Raw genomic sequence first — 22,120 nt, forward strand, 5'->3', positions numbered from 1 at the left:
CCATTCCCGATGCTCTTGGTTGAACATCTTCCAGGTGGCCTCCCTCCCGTGCTGGCAGCAAAGGGCTCCCTGGGGACCTCCTGACACAAGGTTGGGCCAGAGGCAACACGTGGTCTGGAAGATGAACGTCTGAGCTCCTCAGAGGTCAATAAAACTCCTCCTATGCACTGAGCCAGGCACTGGCTTGGGCTTCCCCTACATTATCTCATCTAATCCTCTCCACAAACTGCAGGCACTGCCCTGCTCTCCTGTCGTGGTCCAGGAGACTGGGCCTCAGAAAGGCCCCCGCAGCCCAGCAGTGACGGGTAGAGCCTGGATTCAGCCCTTGTCTGTCAAGCCAGAGCCCAGACTCCTCACTGGGAGGCACGAACATGCCATGTTCACCTCAGATGCCCTGTGCCTGGTGCAGGCTCTGCACAGAGAAGGAGCTTAGGAAATGAGCCTTGGGCCGGACTGAACCAAATAGGGCTCCTAGAGGAAATTGAAAGATCCTGTTTCCTGTAGGACACGGCGCCCCTGAGGGTATTGCTGCGGCCCAGCTCCTAGCACAGGGCCTGGCACATAGTGATGTTCAAGCCAGGTTTGTGGATCAATAAAAAGGTGAACATTTAATATCCTTGGCCAGAATTTTCACTATGGCCCAGATCCATGACTGCGTTAGGAGTTATCCTATACGATTTTCCCATTCTGTTGCTCCTGCTGCATTCTTCCCTTCACTCTCCCTCTGAGCTCATCTAAGCGTGTCTGAGGGATGCTGTCCCACTCCCCCATCGGTGGGGGATAGGGAAACCTAGAGCAAGCGCTCACTGTGTGCTTTAGCGTATGTTACCACATTTCATTTCCACAATAGCCCTAGAGGCAGGGCTGAATGGTACCACTGGACAGATGACCTAGAGGAGTTGGATGACTTGTTCAAGGTCACCTGGCCAATTGGAGGCTGACGGGAGATGATCTCAGGTCTGCCTAGCCCCCAAACTCGTGCCCTTTCTCCACCACCAAATTCCCTCCCAGCCCTAAGTTGCTTCCCTTCCCCATCCAGTGTGGCCAGTGCAGACCTCCGAAGTGTCAACCTGGTGACACTAGATCCGTCACCTTAGGGTGGAGTGAGGGAAGCACCTGGGGATCAGCTTACTAATTCAAGGTGCTGATGAATTATTCACACCACCATTAACTTGGAGGCCCTTTCAGCCTCACCTCTCTTTCCCCTGCTCCAGACCCTCAGGTCCTGGCCTGCCCCGAGCTCGGCAGACCTGCGGGGCCCCCAGCGAGGAGATGCTGGCAGAGCTGGAGTTCTGTCTGCTGCTGGCAGTGACACTGCTGAGCCCAGTCCCCAGGGCCCAAGCCATGGAAGGTAGGAGCTGCTGGGGACAGGCAGGAAACCTGGAGGGGGGTAGAGGGGTGGCAGGTAGCAGCGGGGTCTCAGGAGGTTTCCATGTGGAAGGCCAGAAAGCGGAAGGCCCTTTTGGGGGCAGTTGGCCGAGTTGAAGATGTATTGCTTCTGAGATGGGGAAAGACGATATTTATCAAGTGCCCACTCTGTGCTGGGTGCTTTCCACGTATGAATGCATTTAATCTTCACAACCAACTTCAAAGTGGGTATTAGTCCTCCTTTTTACAGAGGAGGAAACTGAGGAAGAGGGAGGTTAAGTAACCTGTCCAAGATTACATGTTGACCAAGGACGAAGGGAATGGCTCAGAGAACGATTAAAGATTTGTTGTTGGAATGAGTCCTTATTTTCCTCCTGAGAGCCTGCTGTACTTTCCCATCGCCAGCCAAGTGAAATCAAAGTTCCTTATAAAGGCATTCAGTGCCTTCCCAGGTTTGGCTCCAATCTCTATATAACATCCAACCTTGGTTCCCAGAGTCCCTCGGGCATCCCATACTCTGGCAGAGGATCACACCCCCTCCTGGAGATGCTTCACCCTCAGGGCTTTCACCCGCTGTGCCCTCTGCCTGGAAGGTCCCTTTTCTCTTTTTCTACCTGAGAACATCTGGCTCATCCATGAAGCTCAGGTCAAACATCACCTCCTCCAGGAAGACTTCCGCATCCCTTCATCAGCCTCAGAAACTCCCTCCTTGGGGATCTTAGAACCCTCTGCTGGCACCCTGGTCCCGGGTCGCTTTGTGCCGCTCCAGCCCTCTGAGCACTGTGTGCCTGTCTGGGAAGCCAGGGCCGTCTTCAAGGGGTGTGTGTGTAGCGGGGGCTCAGCCAGCGGTTGCCAGTGCCTTGTCTTCCTGCAGGTTCAAGGAGGGCTCAGGAAGGACACGTAACTTTCCAGTCACCTAGTTGGTGGCAGAGATGGCTGGGCACCCAGGTGTCTCACCCCATGCCTGGGTGGTGGGAGAAGCTAACTGTTCCCATTTCTAGCCACTGGGGCTTCAGTGGCCTTGGGGTGACCCTGGAGTTCAGGGTGCCTGCCGGACAAGGCCTCTACTTGTGCTGGGACCCAGGGCCTCCTGGGCCACCAGGAGTTCTGCTCCAACCTTCTCACGGCTTTTCCCGTCCAGTGGGCAAGGCTGGGGGAAGGACAAGGACAGGCAATGAACAGGATGTCCCTCTGTCCTCTTGCCATAGAGGCATGAATCAGACATTGCTCCCGCCCTGGCCTGTCCCCAGGGCCAGGCAGGGAGCCCTGATGTGAACTGGGTGTGCATCTTGTAGCCTCTGCACTGCTTTCTCTCATCCGTGTTCACAGCCGCCCAGCAAGGTCATTATCCCCATTTCACAGATGCGTGACTGAGGCTCAGGTAGGCTAAGTGATTGTGAGTCTGAGCCTTTATTCATGCCATTTCCTCCCTCCAGGTCTTCCCCAACTCACAAAGCCTTCTTGCTCCTTCTAGCCAAACTCAAACATCAACTCCCCTGTGTCCCTCCCCCAACAGTGCTGGCCCTGGCAAGACTGCCCCCCCTCCCTCTGGACCCCAGAGCCCGTGTGGCCCCAGCACAATCACGCCACATGGCTTTGTCTCATTTGCCTAACTCCCCCCATCTTACCCCACAACTAGGAACTCCCCAGGAAGCGGCCCATTATGAGTCAGCACAGGCCTGTACAGGGCACATGCTTGGCAAATGTGTCTCTTACAGGAACTTCGGTTAAGTATATTCTTCAGGATGCTTCTGGTTGCAAGGGACAGAAACCTAATCTGGATGAATTTAAGCAAGAAGAGAAATGCAGTGGCTGGTGCCAGGGAGGCGGGAGTATAGCTGAGCTGGGCAGCTTGGGTTCTGGGACATTCCCTCTTTTCACATGGTTCTTGCCGACAAGCTCTCTCAATGGGCCCTGAGCGGGGTCCACCCAGGGCTCTCACTCCCAGCTTAGGTACCAGGGAGGAAAGGGTTCTCATCCAGGCACTCAGCAGCAGGACTCTGGTGGCACAGGCGCACCCCACAGGCCAGTCGCTGTGGCAGTGCTGAGGGCCCCAGGATTGCCCAGCTAGGATCCTGTGTCCTCCTGTGGGCCTGGGAAAGACGAGGGAGGGTTACCACATGGAGGCAAGGGAAGGGAGCAGTGTCTAAAATTGAGGGCGTGTTCTCGCAAGAGGTGAAGGAATGAGGGCTGGGTGGAACAAAACAGGAGATGTCAGCTACAGCAGTAACTTCCCTTTTTGGGCCTCAGTTTTCTCATCTGTTAAATGGAGTCAATAACACCTGCGCTGCCTATTTTATGGGGGTATTGTGAGGATGATATAAGATTGTTCACTGATTCATTCACTCAGCAAATATACACTGAGCACCTGCTTTGTACCAGGAGCTCTTCTAGGTGCTTGGGAGACAGCAGAGAATAAAACAGATGAGAATCCCTGCTCTCATAGAGCTTACAGTTTTGTGGAGAGAGACTTGGCAGTGAACCAAACAAATAAGGAAATAAATAGTACATTTGACAGTGATGGGTGCTATGGAGAAAATAAAGCAGAAAAGGGAGAGAAGGGGTACAGGGATGGAGAGAGGATTTCAGTTGTAAATATGATGGTTGGGGAAAGCCTCACTGAGAAGGTCATTTTTTTCAACTTTTAACTATGAAAATTTTCACACACAAAGTGGAGAAAATAGTATAATAAATCCCAATGTCTCCATCAACCATCTTCAACAGTTATCAACATTCTGCCTTTCTTGGCTCTTCTATCCTACCCCACCCCCATTTTAGGGGGGCAGATCAGAGAAACTTAAAGACAATCTCAGATACCACACTATTTCACCCATAAATATTTCAGAGTATATCTAACAGATATATAGATAGATAGATAGATAGATATAGATAGATAGATATAGATATTCCCAATATTTTTATAATGATATAATAATTCTTTAATTTTATCTAATACTCAGTTCATGTTCAATTTTCCCCATTACGGCAAAAAAAAAAAAAAAAAAAATCCCATTGCGATTTTTTTTTTCAACTCAGAATCCAGACAAGGTCCACACGTTGCTTTTGGTTGATATTTGACTCAAGTCTCCCTCCCTCCCTCTCTCTCTCTCAGTCTCTCGCTCTCTTTTTCAATCGACTTCTCCCCTGGCAACCACTTTTCTACTCTCTGTTTCTATGAGTTTGACGCTTTAAATTCCACATAGAAGTGATACCATGCAGTATTCGTCTTTCTCTGTCTGGCTTATTTCACTTAGCATCATGCCCTCAAGGTCTATCTATGTTGCTGCAAATAGCAGCCTTTTTCAAGGCTGAATAATATTCCGTGTCATATGTATCTCCATTCATCTGTTGATGGACACTTAGGTTGTTTCCATATCTCAGCTATTGTGAATAATTCTGCAATGAAGATGGGAATGCAGATAACTCTTTGATACCCTGTTTCCATTTCCTTTGAAATATACCCAAAGTGGAATTGCTGGATCATATGGAGTTCTAGTTTTAATTTTTTGAGAAGCCTCCATATCGTTTGTCATAGAGGCTGCACCAGTTTGCCTTCCAACCAACTGTGCACAAAGGTTCCTTTTTCTCCACATCGTTGTCAACACTTGTTACTCTCTTGTCTTTTACATAATAGCCATCCTAACAGATGGGAGGTGATATCTCACTGAGGTTTCGATTTGCATTTCCTTGATGATTAGTGATGTTGAGCACCTTTTCATGTACCTGTTGGCCATCTGTATGCCTTCTTTGGAAAACTGCCTATTCAGTTTCTCTACTCACTTTATTTTTATTTTACATTTTTAAATTTATTTTATTTTATTTATTTATTATTTTTGGCTGCGTTGGGTCTTCGTTGCTGCACGGCCTTTCTCTAGTTGCGGCGAGTGGGGGCTACTCTTTGTTGCAGTGCACAGGCTTCTCTTGTTGCGGGGCATGGGCTCTAGGCATGCGGGCTTCAGTAGTTGCAGCACATGGGCTCAGTAGTTGTGGCTCGCAGGCTCTAGAGCATAGGCTCAGTAGTTGTAGAGCATGGGATTAGTTGCTCTGCGGCATGTGGGATCTTCCTGCGCCAGGGCTCGAACCCATGTTCCCTGCATTGGCAGACAGATTCTTAACCACTGTGCCACCAGAGAAGTCCTCTACTCATTTTTTTTTTTTAATGGAGAAGTGTTGAAAGCCTTCCTCTTTATATTTATTTATTTTTGGCTGTGTTGGGTCTTCTCTGCTGCGCATGGGCTTTTCTCTAGTTGCGGCGAGCGGGGTCTACTCTTTGTTGAGGTGCGCGGGCTTCTCACTGCAGTGGCTTCTCTTGTTGTGGAGCAGGGGCTCTAGGTGCGCAGGCTTCAGTAATTGTGGCTTTCAGGCTCAGTAGTTGTGGCTCACGGGCTCTAGAGCACAGTCTCAGGAGTTGTGACACACTAGCTTAGTTGCTCCATGGCATGTGGGATCTTCCTGGACCAGGGCTCAGAACCCGTGTCCCCTGCATTGGCAGGCAGATTCTTAACCACTGTGCCACCAGGGAAGTCGCTATTGATGGTTTCCTTCGCTGTGCAGAGCTTTTCATTCAATGTAGTCCCACTTGTTTATTTTTGCTTTTGTTGCCTTTGGTGTCAAATCCAAAAAATTATTGCCAAGACCAATGTCAAGGAGCTTACCTCCTATGTTTTCTTCTAGTTGAGTCTTTTTTAATATAACAGTTGTGTCTCCCCCCCCCAACCTTATTTACTGTTGAAGCACCTGGGTCATTAGAATTTCCCACATTCTGGACTTGACTGAATGTGTCCTCACGGTGTCATTTAGATTGTTCCTCTAGCTTCCATATTCACTCTAACTTATAGACAGATCCAGAGACTCCATTAGATTAAGGTTCCTTTTCTTCCCCCCAAGAAGATGTTACAGGTGTTTCATTAGGGCACCGATTATTCAGTGTTTCACTTTGACGTTGAGACTGGTCAGTGAGTTCAGGGGTTGTTAGCCTGATCCATCCATTATAAAGTTCCCTATAAAGGTAACTTTTTTGGCATTTTTTAATTATAAAAATTTACAAACATTAGCAAAGGTGAAAGAATTTTACAGAAAATATTTACCTACTCAACCAACTAGGTTTTACCTCTCATCATTTACGTTTTTTCTCAGTGATTAGAACAGACAACGATAATGATGATTCCATTAAGGTTTGCAAAGTTACATTTTTCTAATGTTGTTATTCTTTCTGTAGTCTTCTTTAAATAACAATTTTTCTTCGTCAGCTATTTGGTTATCCTGATATATATAGTTTGTAACAGGAAAGCAAAGTAAATGCTTAATTCTTTCTTCATGTAGCAAGAAGAAAACGAGTTCATGCCCGAGCAATCTCTAAAGGAAATCAATAAGCTCCTTTTTAATTTCTTTTAGTTGTATTATGAATTCATTCATTTTTATATATTTGATGGGTTTCAACCCACTGCAATAAATTTTTGTTTTTGGCCACTCCCGGCGGCATGTGGGCTCTTAGTTCCCCAACCAGGGATCGAGCTTGCGCCCCCTGCATTGGAAGCACAGAGTGTTAACCACTGAACCGCAGGTAAGTCCCTGCAATAAATTTTTTTGAAGCTCAAATGATACCTTCTTTAGCCAGTGGGAGCCCCTTCAAGAAGGTTTCTGTGTCTTTTGACACAATCCCAGCAGTTCCAATAGTTTCTTTACTTTCTGGTGTGACAAGATATCCCAAGTGTATTTTGTATATTTACTGCCCTAGACTAACTATTTCTTTAAGGAGCCCTGCTTCATTTTAGTTAGACATAACGATCCTAAGCTAATTTAGTTGGACATAATAATCCTAATCTAAGTCCAAGTGGTACAAATACTACCAGGATATCATTGCTCTTAGGGTTTTTTTTTTTTTTTTCTTTTTTTTTTTCGGTACGCAGGCCCCTCACTGCTGTGGCCTCTCCCGTTGCGGAGCACAGGCTCTGGACACGCAGGCTCAGCGGCCATGGCTCACGGGCCCAGCCACTCCGCGGCATGCGGGATCCTCCTGGACCGGGGCACGAACCCGTGTCCCCTGCATCGGCAGGCAGACTCTCAACCATTGCACCACCAGCGAAGCCCCGCTTTTAGGGTTTTTAATGAACAAAGCTAGGAAATTAGTATTTTTAGAAATAAAAATAAATCAAATCCGTACTGATGTTTTCAATTCAAATTAAGGATCTCAAGAGTTCTGCTTAGTTTTTTAATTCTATACTTGTATCGCTCTCCTCTTACACTGCAAATCTTAGTTTCTATTGACATTAACATACTTCCTTTACTCCAATATTTAAAATATTGTAAAATAACAGTATTCACTATTACCACTAATAGTAAGTCTACTGAATATAGTTTAATATTTCTTTGTGTTTCATTTTGTTCTTGGGATCTATTCCACTAGGAAGGTACAGTCAAAATAGTGTATTTCAACATCGTTTGAAATCATTTTTCCCCTGTGAATGTGCCTCCAACTTGACATATAGTTAAGCTTATTTGTTTTAGTTTGGCATATGGGTTACTTAAATATTTTCGATAATTTAAAAATTATATTAAAAATTACTCATGATTATAAAGTTAAAATTATCAAATAAATTGCCTTTAAAGAGGTCTAGCAGTCGCGCCTGTTTCCTCCCCTTGGCTTACATCTTCCTGTGTCAGAGAACAATTTTTATTAGTTTCCTTCCATTGTTTTCAAAATATAAGCAAATATGTACATATAAGAATGTAGTTTTGGGGACTTCCTTGGTGGTGCAGTGGTTAAGAATCTGCCTGCCAATGCAGGGGACACAGGTTTGAACCCTGATCCAGGAAGATCCCACATGTCACGGACCAACAAATCCCGCATGCCATAACTACTGAGCCTGAGCTCTAGAGCCCGCGAGCCACAACTACTGAGCCCACGTGCCACAACTACTGAAGCCTGCGCGCCTAGAGCTCGGGTTCTGCAACAAAAGAAGACACTGCAATGAGAAGCCTGCATACTGCAACAAAGAGTAGACCCTGCTTGCCGCAACTAGAAAAAGCCCGTGCGCGGCAACAAAGACCCAACGCAGCCAAAAATATAAATTAATAATAATAATAATAAAAAGAATGTAGTTTTAACTTTGTAGTACTCTGTGCACATTTTCACTCGGGATGGGAGCAGGTAATATTATTTTTAATTTTCGAATTCCCCAGTGCACATCTCTAGTGCCTAGCAGTTGCCTAAAAGTATAGTCCCACCTGACACTTCTTGTCTCCTTTCCCTGCTTTATTTTTCTTCAGATCACTTATCACTAGTTAATATGCTCTATAGTTTCCTTATTATCTTTATTGTTTGTCTTCCCCACCAGAATTTTAGTCTATTTGTTCCTGCTGTAACCCCAGCACCTAAAACAATGCTTAGCACTCAAACAATATTTCTTGAATGAATAAAAGAATGTTTGGCAAGTATTTGAAGAATAAGTAAATGAATGAACAGCTACATGAATAAATGAATTGACTTAGGGCCATGACCTCATGCTCCCTCATCCCATCCCAAAGAACCCATCCCATCCCAAAGAACCCGCTTTGGAGCTGGGCCACTACCCACGACCCCAGGGCTGACTCTGAGACATTCTTGCCTCTCACCACAGGTGTCAAATGTGGGGGTGTGCTCTCAGCACCTTCTGGAAACTTCTCCAGCCCCAACTTTCCCAGGCTCTACCCCTACAACACGGAGTGCATCTGGCTGATTGTGGTAGCTGAGGGCTCCTCCGTGCTGCTCACCTTCCACGCCTTCGACCTGGAGTACCATGACACCTGCAGCTTCGACTTCCTGGAGATCTACAACGGGGCCTCCGGAGACCAGGGCAACCTGCTGGGGAGGTTCTGCGGCCAGGTGCCCCCACCGCCCTTCGCCTCCTCCTGGAACGTCATGTCTGTGGTCTTCCACTCAGACAAGCACGTGGCCAGCAGAGGCTTTTCCGCAGGCTACCAGAAAGGCAAGGGGGATTTGGCAGTGGAGAGGGTGGCCCTGGGTGGGGATGGGGGGAGGGTGGCGGGGTGAGGTGACGGGCAGGGTCTCAGCATCTTAGCGTGTAGGCTGCTCTGTAACCTGGATGCCCCTGCTCTCATAGCTCATGGGACAAAGGCAGCCTCTGTTGGTAGTGGGTTTTTTTTCTGTTGGTAGTCTTGGTGGTTGTGTGTTCCCACCTTCATGGCAGCACTCCCCACGTATCCCTCCGTTATTCCGGGAGTCCTCAGAGGGTCTCACTGTGCTCAGGAATGAGGCCTCTCGCGCTCTCCTATCCTTGTCCTTCTCACCCCATACATGACATCAGGACACTGGAGGGGACACCGGAGGGGACACCGTGCTGCCACTGCTGCTGATCCCTCTGTGGCATCTCATGTCACGGGCACAGGATTCTCTCCCCCTCCCCATCATGTCCTCGGAGTGGAAGGTGCATGAGCGTCTGCGTGGAGCTGGTGACGCTCTCCCTCCCAAAGCCTTTCCTGAGCTCGCCTCCTGTATAGTGATCCCTAACCCCTCCCTCCCCCAGCCAGGCTTGGAGCCTACCCTTCAGGCTAGTGAGGGGAGCAGAGGCTTCACCCTCCTTGCCTTTCTTTCTCCTTGACTCATTCCTCTTTCCTCAGGCTTCTCTGCACAGACTCAGACCTCCTACCTTCTCCCAAGGCCAAAACCAAAGGCCTTCCTCACAACAGCTCAAGCAATAGGCTCCACAGAGGTTCCTGGTGCACAGGGCTCACCAACAGCAATCACGGCCGGGGCGAGGGTGCACACAGTTCTATGCCTCCAAAGCCAGACACCAGCTCCCACTGGCTTTGGAGGCATAGTATTGTAGAATGGTAAAACACAAGAACCACAGACCGATCTAACCATAGCAGTGGAGTTTTAGATCTCTAGATTTTTAGACTCTTAGGGTATCAAAGTTATAATACCATGTGCAATGTTTTCCAATATTTTTTAAAACAGGAGTACCCTTATATCAAATGGAACCTTATGTTACTCCCTGATATGTAAAAGAGATAAAGGTAGCATTTAAAAAAAATAAATTTTATTTATTTATTTATGGCTGCATTGGGTCATCGTTGCTGTGCGTGGCCTTTCTCTAGTTGTGGTGAGCAGGGACTACTCTTCTTTGCGGTACGTGGGCTTCTCATTGCGGTGGTTTCTGTTGTTGTGGAGCACAGGCTCTAGGCACATGGGCTTCAGTAGTTGTGGCACGAGGGCTCAATAGTTGTAGTGCAACGGCTCAGTAGTTGTGGCACACGGGCTTAGTTGCTCCGTGGCATTTGGGATCTTCCCAGATCAGGGATCAAACCGGCGTGCCCTGCATTGGCAGGCGGCTTCTTAACCACTGCACCACCACGGAAGTCCCAAAGGCAGCATTTTTGTTGTAAGCATTTATAAGTTCATATTTTTAACGTTTACTTATTATAAGCCAATCATTGAAAACATAAGTACATATTGATGGCCTCCGATTAGTTAAATTTTTACATATAAGATATGTGACTGTGGATGCTATCTTTCATTGAATTAAAAAATAGTTTGAATACAGAAAAAGAAGGACATTTACACCAGATGTCTGCAAAGAGATGCCCTGGGGCTACCGTGGAGCCCCAGAACACATTTTGAAAGTCTCTGCTAAGGGTATTGACAGCGGACGGGATCTCACAGACTGTCAAAACCTGCCCTCTCATTTGACAAACAATACACCTGAGACCAGAGAGGGAATGTGTCTTCCCAAGGTCACACATCTGGGAAGGGGAAACTGGGACAAGAGGTCAAGGCCTTAGCCGCCCAGCACAGTGCTCCGTTCACACAGCCATGCCACGGAGTGGGATTCTGGAGTCTCAGGAGACACAACTGAGTGTGCCCCTCCCTGCTGGTGGCCTCCAGCTAGTCCTGGCATTCATTATCACCTAGCTCCCAGTTGTACTGGCTACACTGGGTTCTAAAGGGCTTTCGCCAGAAACTTATTAAACTCTGCATGCGTCTGAGCCTGGTGGATCAGTCTGAACAGGTCTTATGATTTCTAATATTCCCATGAGGCTCAGAGAGGCTGAGTTACTTGTCCACGGTCACACAGCAATAGAAGACTGAGCTGAGAGGAGACCTGTCTTCAGACGTCAAGCCCATCTCTACTCCTTTAGATCCTCCCTCTAAGCCTCAGTTTCTTCATCTGTTCGGGAGATTTGATAATGTTCCTGGTCTCAGGTACCTCAGCCTCTATGCTCCACTAGCCTGGTAAGAGGGGACAGTGAGACTGATAAGGTCAAGTGCACAGACTCTGAAGTTAGTCAAATCCTGCCCTCCCTGATACCAGGGGGTGACCTGCTGTCAGGGTCCTGCCCTGTCCCTTGGGGCCTTGCCACTGCAATGGCTCTTGCCAATCTCTACATCTCTTTGCTTCAGGGCTTTTTCCGAAGCTTTGGCAGGTCACCTCTACCCCCAGCGGCCCTCAGCCTCGATTCTGGGGAATGCCCCCGCTCCCCCACCCTCTCTCCCTCGCTGCCCATCTGAGGTCCTCTGTCTCTCCCAGATAAACTACTTGGGCTCAAATCCTTGTCTCGGGCTCAGTCTAGGTGAAGCCCAACTCACACAAGTAAGTTATTTAACTTCTCTCTGCCTCCAGTCTCTCAGCTGTAAAATGGGGGAAACCACCGTGCGTTCCTCATGGGGTTATGGTGATGGTCTAGAAAGATGGCCTGTGCCTGTCACTTACCGCGTGCTCAGTGGGTGGTGACAAGAATCCCGTGAACACCTGTGGGCATGGCATTTCCCAAGGGAGGAGATGGGGGAGCCACAGGGAGGGAGAAAGTTTGGTTCAAGCGGGCTCCCTTGCAGATGTGTGTGGTGGCGTCCTGACGGGCCTGTCGGGGGTCCTCACCAGCCCCGAGCACCCCAACAACTACCCCAACAATGTGGAGTGCCGCTGGGTGATCCGAGCCTCTGGCCCCGCCACCGTGAAGCTGGTCTTCGTGGACTTCCAGGTGGAGGGCAGCGAGCAGTGCACCTACGACTACGTGGCTGTGCTTGGGGGGCCCGGCCCCGCCCATGGGCACCACTACTGCGGCAGCTCCAGGCCCCCCACGCTCGTGTCGCTGGGCCACGAGCTGCAGGTGGTCTTCAAGTCCGACTTTAACATCGGGGGCCGGGGCTTCAAGGCCTACTACTTCTCAGGTAGGAGGGCCGGAGCTACACGCTGAGTGCCCTGTGTGTGCTGGGCTCCTGCCTCCCCGTCACGCCTGTGGCGGGGTGGGGAGGGGTTGTACTCTTCTGCCTCTGGGCCTTACACTTCCTGCTCTTTCTCTGCCTGAAATGTTCTAGCACACCCTCTCCCGTCTGGCCGATGCCAAGGCACAAGCATGTCACCTCCTCTGGGAAGCCTCCTTGAGTCACTCAGAATTATTCCCTTCCTTCAACTCCTTAGAGAAGTTTTCTCATAGCGATGATCTAACACATCACTTCTGTACCTGGTTTGCATGCTGATTTCCTCTGCTTGACTGTGAGTTCCTATGGACTTATCTTTGTACCTGCTACATAGAGGGTATTCAATTAATGTCTGTATGAATGAATGAATGAACCCTTGGGAATTAAACTGTCTAGTGGAGGAGATAGAGAAGGAAACAGACAATGACAATGCACTGTGATCTGTGCTGTCTAACAGTAGGAATCATGGATGACTTCCTGGAGGAGGAGAGAATTGAGCAGTGCTTCGAAGGTGTTAGCCAGTGGCAGAAGAAAGGGAAGAGTGTTCCAAGCAGAGGGATGAGCATGTGCAGAGGCACGGAGGACAGAGAGGATTTGTGTGCTTGTACTACTAGGAAATATTTGGTGAGGCTGGAAGGTAGGGCTGGATGAGGGGCAGGGAGAAAAAGGGCAAGGTCAGGTCATGAACCACCTTGTCTGTCAAGTCCAAGTTGGACTCAACTCCAAGGAGAGGTATTAGGCATTGTTATTGAATTCCTATCAGGGTCAACACTCATGAAATGGTTTACCAATTGGAATGACAGTCTCCGCTTTCAGCTAGTTTCAGTTTAAAGCAGGCTTTGGGATCAGTTGTCTGGTTTTCTGGCCATGGTGCCCACAACCTGCCAGGGTGGTTTAAGGACCCTATAGCGCCTACTGCCCAAGCTGTAGCTGCAGAGGGTGACGGTCTCCACCCTTCTCACCACTGCTCCTTCCGTCCTGCTCTCCCCAACCCAGGAGAATGCCAGGAGGTATACACGGCGGTGCGGGGCAACTTCTCCAGCCCACAGTACCCCAGCTCCTACCCCAACCACATCCGGTGCCACTGGACCATCCGCCTGCCTCTTGGCTACCGGGTCAAAGTGTTCTTCCTGGACCTGGAACTGGAGGGGCCCAACAGCCTGACCAAGACCTGTGACTTTGACCATCTGGCAGCCTTCGACGGGGCCAGCGAGGAGGCGCCCCTGCTGGGCAGTTGGTGTGGCCACCACCTGCCACCACCGGTCACCTCGAGCCACAACCAGCTCCTGCTTCTGCTGCACACAGACCGTAGCACCACCCGCAGGGGCTTCTCTGTGGCCTACATTGGAGGTCAGCTGGGGTTGAGGGTATGGGCGTGCTGGTGGGGGAAGGTGAGGCCGGGGTTCCTGGTCTTTGCAGCCTCCTTCCTCCATCTCACCAACTTCTCGGTTGGCTGCACCACTGCGGACTCCCGTCCTGGGACCTCCGAAGCTATATCAATGTGGCCCTTGCTTATTTTCACTATTACAGTGCCCTATTTTTCCAGCTTCTAAATCCACAATTCCTAATTCCTCCCTATCTGTCACCTTCCTCCATGGGCCCCTGGCCTCTCTTGTACTATGATTAATCCTCTGCATCCAGGGGTAATACACAAGATACGGTAATACTATTTATGGAAAACAATTGATATAATCATGGAGATGCTGACCAACCTTGCTTGTACAGTCATAAGTCCTGACGGACAGTGGTTTGAAAAAATGACCTTTGGTTCCCTTACACAACAAGAAGCCTAGAGCTAGGCAGCTGCTGTATTGGTTCAGGGACTCAAGAGTGTCCCAGCTGATATGTCTGGGATTCTCTTGACCTCATGACCACAAGATGGCTGCCACAACTCCAGGCATCATGTCCATGTTCAAGGCTGGAAGAAGGTAGGGGAGGTGCCAGCCACAAATGTTCCTTTATTGGGAAAGTAAAAGCATTTTCTGAAGCCCCCAAAAGACTTCTTCTTGTTCTCATTATTTTGAACTTGGTCATATGGCCATGCCTAGCTGAAGAGCTAGGGAACTTGGCACTCAGCTTTTCCATCCTCCATAGTGCTAGTTAGATTTGCCAGCTGACAGCAGCTATCATCTATCCCCTCCTCTCATCATCCTTCCCTGGGCCACGGTCCCAGAAATGCCTGTGCTCTGGACCCATTTTGCCCTCTGCCTGACTAGGCTAGAGCCTTTTGTTGTGCAGGTGCAGAAACAGAGGTGCAGAGAGGAAACAACTTTCACTGCTGTCACACGGGTAGTGGGTGGCACAGCCAAGGCTAGAACTCACACCCTTGGCTTTTGTGTGGCTAAGCAGGGCCTGGGGAGGAGGCCCAGGACTGAGCTCAGACGGGCGGGGGCCTCAGCCAAATGCTGCCATTTACTGACCATCCAATGGTGCTCACCTGTGGGAGGAGTTGATGGATGCTCTAGATAGGCGGTCGTTAAGATGAAATGAGGTAACACAGGTCACAGTGCCTGCCTCCGAGGGCATCCTTGCTGAGTATGGATTTCTTTCCCTTATGTGTCTCAGTCCTGGTCTGCATTCAAAAGATCTTTCCTCAGGACTTCCCTGGTGGTCCAGTAGTTAATACTCCGTGCTCCCAATGCAGAGGGCGCAGGTCTGATCCCCGGTCAGGGAACTAAGATCCTGCATGCCACACGGTGCAACCAAAAAAAAAAGTCTTTCCTCTTCTTTCTTTCTTCCTTTCTTCCTTCCTTCCTTCCTTCCTTCCTTCCTTCCTTCCTTCCTTCCTTCCTTCCTTCCTTCCTTCCTTCCTTTCTTTCTTTCTTTCTTTCTTTCTATTTATTTTTGGCTGCGTTGGGTCTTCGTGGCTGCGCACGGGCTTTCTCTAGTTGCAGCGAGCGGGGGCTACTCTTCGTTGCGGTGCGCAGGCTTCTCATTGCAGTGGCTTCTCTTGTTGCGGAGCACAGGCTCTAGGCGTGTGGGCTTCAGTAGTTGTGGTTCGCGGGCTCTAGAGCACAGGCTCAGTAGTTGGGGTGCATGGGCTTAGTTGCTCTGCAGAACGTGGGGTCTTCTTGGACCAGGGCTCGAACCTGTGTCCCCTGCATTGGCAGGAGGATTCTTAACCACTGTGCCACCAGGGAAGTCCTTCTTCCTCTTTCCTTACCCATGTGCAAGAGGAGTTTGGGGGCCCAGGGATGGTTAAGGAAACGGTAGAGCTGCAGCAAGCTAGTGGCAGCAAAGTGACCTGGGCAGACGCTCCCTCTGTGGGCCTCAGTTATCTCCATCCATAAACCTGGAGGAGAGCTGTCCCTCTGTTAGAGCGACCCCTTTCCCAGGGTGCACTCAGAGAGCCAGGTGCCATGGGACTCTGCCCCATCTAGCTGGCAAGTCGCTTTCTCTCTGCGGGTCTCAGTAAAATGAAAATATCAACTGAAGGAGCTGAGAAGTCCCTTTTACTCTGATGATCTTATTTCTGGTCCTGGGTCCTCTTCCAGCTGTGTGTGATCTTGGACAAGCTCCTTCTCCTTTTGGTGCCTCCAGAGACACCTCCCCGGTGGCTGTGGGAGCCCAGGGTCAGACCCTGCACTAGTGCTGGGCCAGGCTCCAGATGTGGCCCAGGCTGCAGGCGGCCTCCCAGCTGGAGGACAGCCTCGGCATCAATCAGGGGTGACACACAGTTCAGCATCACCAAGATCATCGTGGGAGATGGCGGGCCCATAAATCCCCGACTGCCCAGACACCAGAGGCTGATATATGTCTGAGGCATTTCCCGGAGAAGGGTTGAGATTTCCAGACCTCTGCCTACCAGCTCTTTCCTTTTCCTCCTGTCAGCCACCCAGCTTCCTTCCCCCTACCCTCACCCCTGCCCCAGCAAGCACTGCCTCCGTCCACACACGCGTGCACGCACACACAGGCTCGCACGAGCCCAGACACTTAGAGTCACACAGGCCTGGCTGGGAGGGGCTGCAGGGAGCCACCACATAAGGTGGAGAGACCAGGAACTGTGGGATCTTACAGACGCAATGATTAACATCCTGGCTTAGCCACTGCCGACAATTTCACCTCTCAGAGCTCCGGGTTCCCAAACTTTCAAATGCGTTTAGTCATGTCCATCTCAAGGCGTCATCATGAGGAGGGAGAGTGGGGCTTCCTTCACCACCCTTTTCAAACTGCAGCCACTGCAACCCTTACCCACACACGTTCTGCTCTCCCCGCTCCCCGTCTTTCTTCTTTGCTTGATTTTCCTTCAGACTACTCTGACGCTTAGGTGTATATCACATATTTACTGCCTCCTCACTCAACTAGAATGTAAGCTCCAAGAGGGTAGGCATTTTCTCTTTTCATTTCTGCATCTGGTGTTTAGAATAGCGCCTGCACATAGTGGGCCATAAATACTTCTTAAATGATTGAATGACTTGCCTGGTATATGGCAAACATGATCAGCCAATAATAGCTTTCATTATGATTAAGAATATTCATTCGTTCAGTCAGTCAGTCATTTATTCAGCATTCGCTGCACCTGTCAAGCTCTGTGTTGGGCTCAGAGGGCGCTGAGAAGTAGGCAGAGGGCCTGCCCTGGAACTCATAGTTTGATGGAGTTAAATGGAGTAACGCGTGTAAAACGTCCTCGTAGCACTGCTTAAGAGCCATCCCCTCTCTGGGCCTCGGTTTTCCCTCCACCACCCTTTGGATAGGGGCTTGGAGAGGGTGGGGGTCAGACCGCCTGCCCCCATGGCCTCCAGCTCCCCACTCCCGTCCATCCTCAGTGGTCCCCATGAACGTGAGCTGCTCCCGCACGGACTTCCAGATCCTGATCTCCGCGCAGGCAGTGGCCCCGCTAGAACGGACCGAAGTCTACCTGGGCAGCCGGAGCTGCGCTGCTCAGGAAGTCGGCAGCAACTTCCGGATCCAGGCCCGCTTTGACACCTGCGGCACTGAGTCTCAGGTAGGGGCTGGGGGAGGAGGGCGGGCACGAGCCTGGATGCAGAGCTCAGCCCCTCTTGATTTTACCTCAACACACTTGCTCAGTGTAGACACAGCAAAGAACTCAGGGGAGACAGAGAAGGGGTGTCCTGCTGCACAAGCTGGTGACAGCCAAAAGCCCCTACTGGAGGCCCCTCCCTCAAGGTCCTGTGAACTGACTGTTCCTGGGGGCCTTCCTGCTGCCCCCCCTCCCCCCTGGAGCTCCCCAGGGCCACGCGGCCCCCACCCCTCTAATGCACAGAGCTGTTTGAGGGCTGCTGCCTCCTGCCCACCCCCTCCCCAACCTTGCGATCCAAATCCCTCGCTGGGCTCCGCCAAACAAAGGGGCCCTTCGAGAGACAGGATCCGCCTCCCTCCAAAGGCAGCGAGGCGTACAAATGAAGTTTTTCTACTAGCCTTGTATTTCGGAGGCCTAGAACCCAGGCTTGGGGCCCTCAGAGTCACCTGGTAGTGGCCCGGGAACCCTGGACGTTTGGATTCTCAGGGACAGGTTGGGAAGGGGAAAGGCGGAGAAGGCACAGTGGTCTCCATCGGGGACAACACCCCAGCCTTGGTGACGAATCTGGGGATTCGTTAGACTGTCTTGGCAGAAATCACGTGCTTTCCAGCAACCGTATTTCCCCACCACCCAACATTAACCGAATGTATGCCTCTGGCCCCTCCAGTCCACCCTCTGCTTCCCCAGCCTCCTGGCGGCCATCATCCTTTTAACCTGAGCAGAGGAGAAGTGGGAGGCAGTCTTAGCTGCCAGGATAATCTGCCCTCACCTCTACACCATGCCCTAAATCCCCTTGGGGTTTTCTCTGGGGGCCGAACCACGTTCCATAGAGTCATAAAATGATGGAGACAGAGAACCCCAGAAGCAAGGAATCATGAAATCTAGAACAAAGAACTCACAGACACTCAAGGTCTCATAATCACATAATCATAGAATCTTGGCATCAATATCATGGAAACATAAAAACTGAGAGCCTCAGACTCATGGATTCTTAGTGTAACACTTGTAAGTCCTAGACCCATGAGGACCAGTCTCTGCATTGAGTTGCTTTCAAAGATGCACAGTTCAAATGGCCAAAAGCCATGACAGCCTATCTGTGCATCTCTTAAGAACCACAGAGACTCGATTTCATAATCGTAACACCACATTCGTGTGGACTTTCTTTCCTCCTCAAGTCTCACTCATCAAAACCCCATGAAACTTCCCCGCACACCTGTTTTGTGTGATTTTTCCCTCCCTTCTTTATTACGTGGATTCACTTCGGCCCTTTCACTAGGTCCCCTTCCACTCCCAGGTTCTGTCTTTCTTTTTCCGATTCTGTGTCACAGAAGTCCAGGACACCGGTTCTCCTCAGAGGGTGTGTTGGTAGACAGGCTGAGGGCACAATGCAGGAGGCTCCTCTGGGGACATGGACTCAGAGCTTTTGGGAAGCCCAGAGTTGGGAGAGACCCACAAGGTCATCTGGTCCATGAAACTCCAGATCCGTGATTCCCCTTCACTGCCTTCCCCAAAAGGACCACCCAGTGTCCAACGATGGCAGCTTCCTGCAGGTCACGCCCGTTTGCTCTGTTCTGGGCAGCTTTGGATTTTAGAGAAGCCTCAGCTCAGAAGAGCCATGACTGGACGGGGCAGTTGGGCGGCCTGAGGAGTGTAACGGCTGCGCTAGATTAGGGGTGGGTGGGGAGAGTAGCCCAGCATCACTGCAGCACCCAGTCCAGACCACACCAGACTGCCCGTCAAAATGCTGTCCCTCAGTCCCCAGCCCAAACACTCCACTGTCTCAGGGCATCCTAAGTCCTGCCTCCTTCATCCATGGGGGTGGGGAGGGCAGAAGTGTGACGGGCTCCCCACATCACACTCCTCAATGGCTCTTCCCAACCCCAGGGTGGTGCTACTGGGCTGAACAGCACTCAACCACAGGGACACGTAATTGCTGCAGACATAATTGGGCAAAACGATTCCATAAGGAAAGTCAAGTAACACCAGGGACAGAGCATCTAACTGGGAGGCAGGAGACTCAGCTTCTGGATCTAGCTCTGGGCAAATTACTGCCTTTGCGGGGCCTCAGTAGCCACATCTGTAAATTGCCAGGGAAGGGAGATTGAACTAGATGTCCTGAAATTCCCCTTTGGTTCTACAGTCTTTGGTTTGAGTGAGGTGTGATGGCTAAAAGCACAGTTAAGAATCAGGCAGATCTGGAAGAGAATACGTTCCCTGTCAACTGTGTGCTGTGTGACCTCAGACAAGGGATTTAACCTCTGGGCCTCATTTTCCTTATCTGGCAAATGGGGATATTAATGGTACAAATAAGAGAAGGTTGTTGTGAGAATTAAATGAGATAATGCCCTTAAAATGCAGAGCCTGGAACATGGCGAATGTCCCTGTTGTTACTGTTACTATCTTTCATAGACACCACGTCCTTCAAGCCAGAGCAAACACTGACCCATCAAATATATATTGTCTTTTCAGACACCGTCGTAGTTCCTCTTTTACAGGTGGGGACACAGGCTCTGAGTGGGAAGGGAGTCAGTAGCCAAGCTGGGACTGGAAACCAGGCTCTGGAGTTGTGCCCCCTTGGCACTCAGTACCTACATATCCAGGGGAACAGGGTCAGCCCTGGCCCCTTCAGGTGTGAGCAAGTGCCCCTTGACCCCCACAGAGAAGAAATAACACTTCAGTGATCGTCAGCGTGCTGTACATCGACTTCTCAGCCAGTGGGCAGGAGGATATCCACGAATACGAGGTCCGCTGTGAGCCGAGGCGAAAGGAGGCCTCTGTCCACCTGCTGTCCGGCTCCCACTGGCTTGGGCCCTATGCTGCCACGGCAGAGCACCTTCAGGAGGCACCACCCAGGGACGAGGCAGAGGCGCTGGAGGGCCCCGTGGCCATGGTGGCCCAGGACACCAGTGACATCATCTTCCTGGGCCTTTGCATCCTGGCTGGAGTCCTCATGGTCATTGCCATAGTGGTCCTGATGCTGCTGTAAGCAGGGAGGGTAGGGAAGTGGCATCTGGCATCCCTGGGAGGCAGCTTGGGCACCCTACAACAGGGGCAGGACCAGGCCTTGCTGACTTTATGATGACCATGGGCAAGTCACTATCCCCCTCTGAGCCTCAGTTTCCTGGGGACCTTTACTCTGCCCTGCTTATCTCACAGGGCTGGCGTGAGGCTCAGAGAAGAGGATGGATAAGAGCTGCGTAAACTATAGCATGCCATGCATGTGTGTGCAATTGTTGTTGTTGTTGTTATTAATTTTGAAGATTTTCTGCTATAGAAAAGAACTCTGCTGTGTGTATTTGTCAGCATAGATAGTTGTGGTCACTGGCGACAGAGTTGATAAAACTGATTTGTTCTATAACTTGTATGACTGCTTCACCAGCTCAGGATACCAATAAGACCCCTCCTAATGTTCTGACTAATTGCTCATCTTAAGCATTCATTAGCAGGAAGTTCGGTATCCATCCAGGGGCCTCCACTCTCCTGAACTGATCCAGGAACCCTGAGGACTTGATCTAAAGCAGATTAGTCCTGCCTCCAAACTCCAGGAACAGAGAGAAAGGAAGCTGAAACCCTACCTAGTGCTGTTGCTTTAGCCCCTGCCACATGGTGGCGCTGTTGAAGACTGGTCTTGGGCATCCTGGTGGATGCCTGTCCACCGGATGGACAGACCCCTAGAGTATAAACCACAGGCAGGCCCATACTATGCTCAGTAGTGAGGCTGGAGGCTGAGGACTGGTGTCTCTTTCATGTTGGTATTTTTCCTTAAATAAACCATGATCCTTGACTGAAAAACTGATTGAAGTCCCATGTGTCTCTGTCCTCACCCTGATGTTGAGCTCAGATTACTAGCCCATCCTTCTCCTCCAGCTGAGCTCTCTTTTGAGCCCTCTGGACTTTCTCCTGCCATTGGACTTCACTCAGACCTACTCCAGTCCACCCACATTTTTCTAAGTTCACACCACAGTGACCAGGGTTGGATTTCCAATGCTTCCCTGTGAGAAGACCTCTGGCATCCTTATGCGAATTGGTCCAGCACTCCCCAGAGCCCTGTATATCAAGAAGTGGAGGGCTTCCCTGGTGGCGCAGTGGTTGAGAGTCTGCCTGGCAACGCAGGGGATGCGGGTTCGTGCCCCGGTCCAGGAAGATCCCACGTGCCGCGGAGCGGCTGGGCCCATGAGCCATGGTCGCTGAGGCTGTGCGTCCGGAGCCTGTGCTCTGCAAGGGGAGAGGCCAAAGAAGTGGAGCAGTCTTGTTAATGAAAAATAAACAAAAAATACATTTATAATACATGAATTTCCCCTGTTCACCTTTATATTTGCATAATGAATCACTTTCATAATAACAAAAATCTCCAAATTGACCGTGCCGACCACTGACATCAATTTAAAAAATTGTAGTCCAATTACAATCCCTTCAACAATCCAACAAACATCCACTGGTTTCTAGCCTTGTGCCTATTGCTGCGACAGGCTCCAGGCATACAGAGGGGAGCAAGTCAAAAGAGATTGCTGACTTCAAGAGGCTTACAGTCAAGTGTAGCCAAATCAGGGACAGGGAGGGCAGAGAAGTTG

The 22,120-nt window shown here is 50.2% G+C and overlaps 1 protein-coding gene across 1 annotated transcript; it reads left to right on the forward strand.

The window, feature by feature from the left end:
* Window positions 1-1,194: 1,194 nt before the first annotated feature.
* On the forward strand, window positions 1,195-21,215 carry CDCP2 (CUB domain containing protein 2). The gene is made up of 6 exons (XM_033435576.2): window positions 1,195-1,351; window positions 8,988-9,335; window positions 12,203-12,538; window positions 13,565-13,918; window positions 17,335-17,513; window positions 20,209-21,215. Exons 1-6 carry the CDS (start codon window positions 1,273-1,275, stop codon window positions 20,533-20,535), a joined length of 1,623 nt encoding a protein of 540 aa, XP_033291467.1. The 5' UTR covers window positions 1,195-1,272; the 3' UTR covers window positions 20,536-21,215.
* The last annotated feature ends 905 nt before the right edge of the window (window positions 21,216-22,120 follow it).

Source organism: Orcinus orca, chromosome 1 (genome assembly GCF_937001465.1).
Source record: "Orcinus orca chromosome 1, mOrcOrc1.1, whole genome shotgun sequence".
NCBI lineage: Eukaryota > Metazoa > Chordata > Mammalia > Artiodactyla > Delphinidae > Orcinus > Orcinus orca.

Excerpts from the sequence above, each read along its gene's own strand:
- CDCP2 (XM_033435576.2), top strand. The coding sequence starts at position 1,273 with ATGCTGGCAGAGCTGGAGTTCTGTCTGCTGCTGGCAGTGACACTGCTG. Across the intron at positions 9,336-12,202 it reads TTCCGCAGGCTACCAGAAAG|ATGTGTGTGGTGGCGTCCTG; the intron begins GCAAGGGGGATT and ends GCTCCCTTGCAG. Across the intron at positions 12,539-13,564 it reads CAAGGCCTACTACTTCTCAG|GAGAATGCCAGGAGGTATAC; the intron begins GTAGGAGGGCCG and ends TCCCCAACCCAG.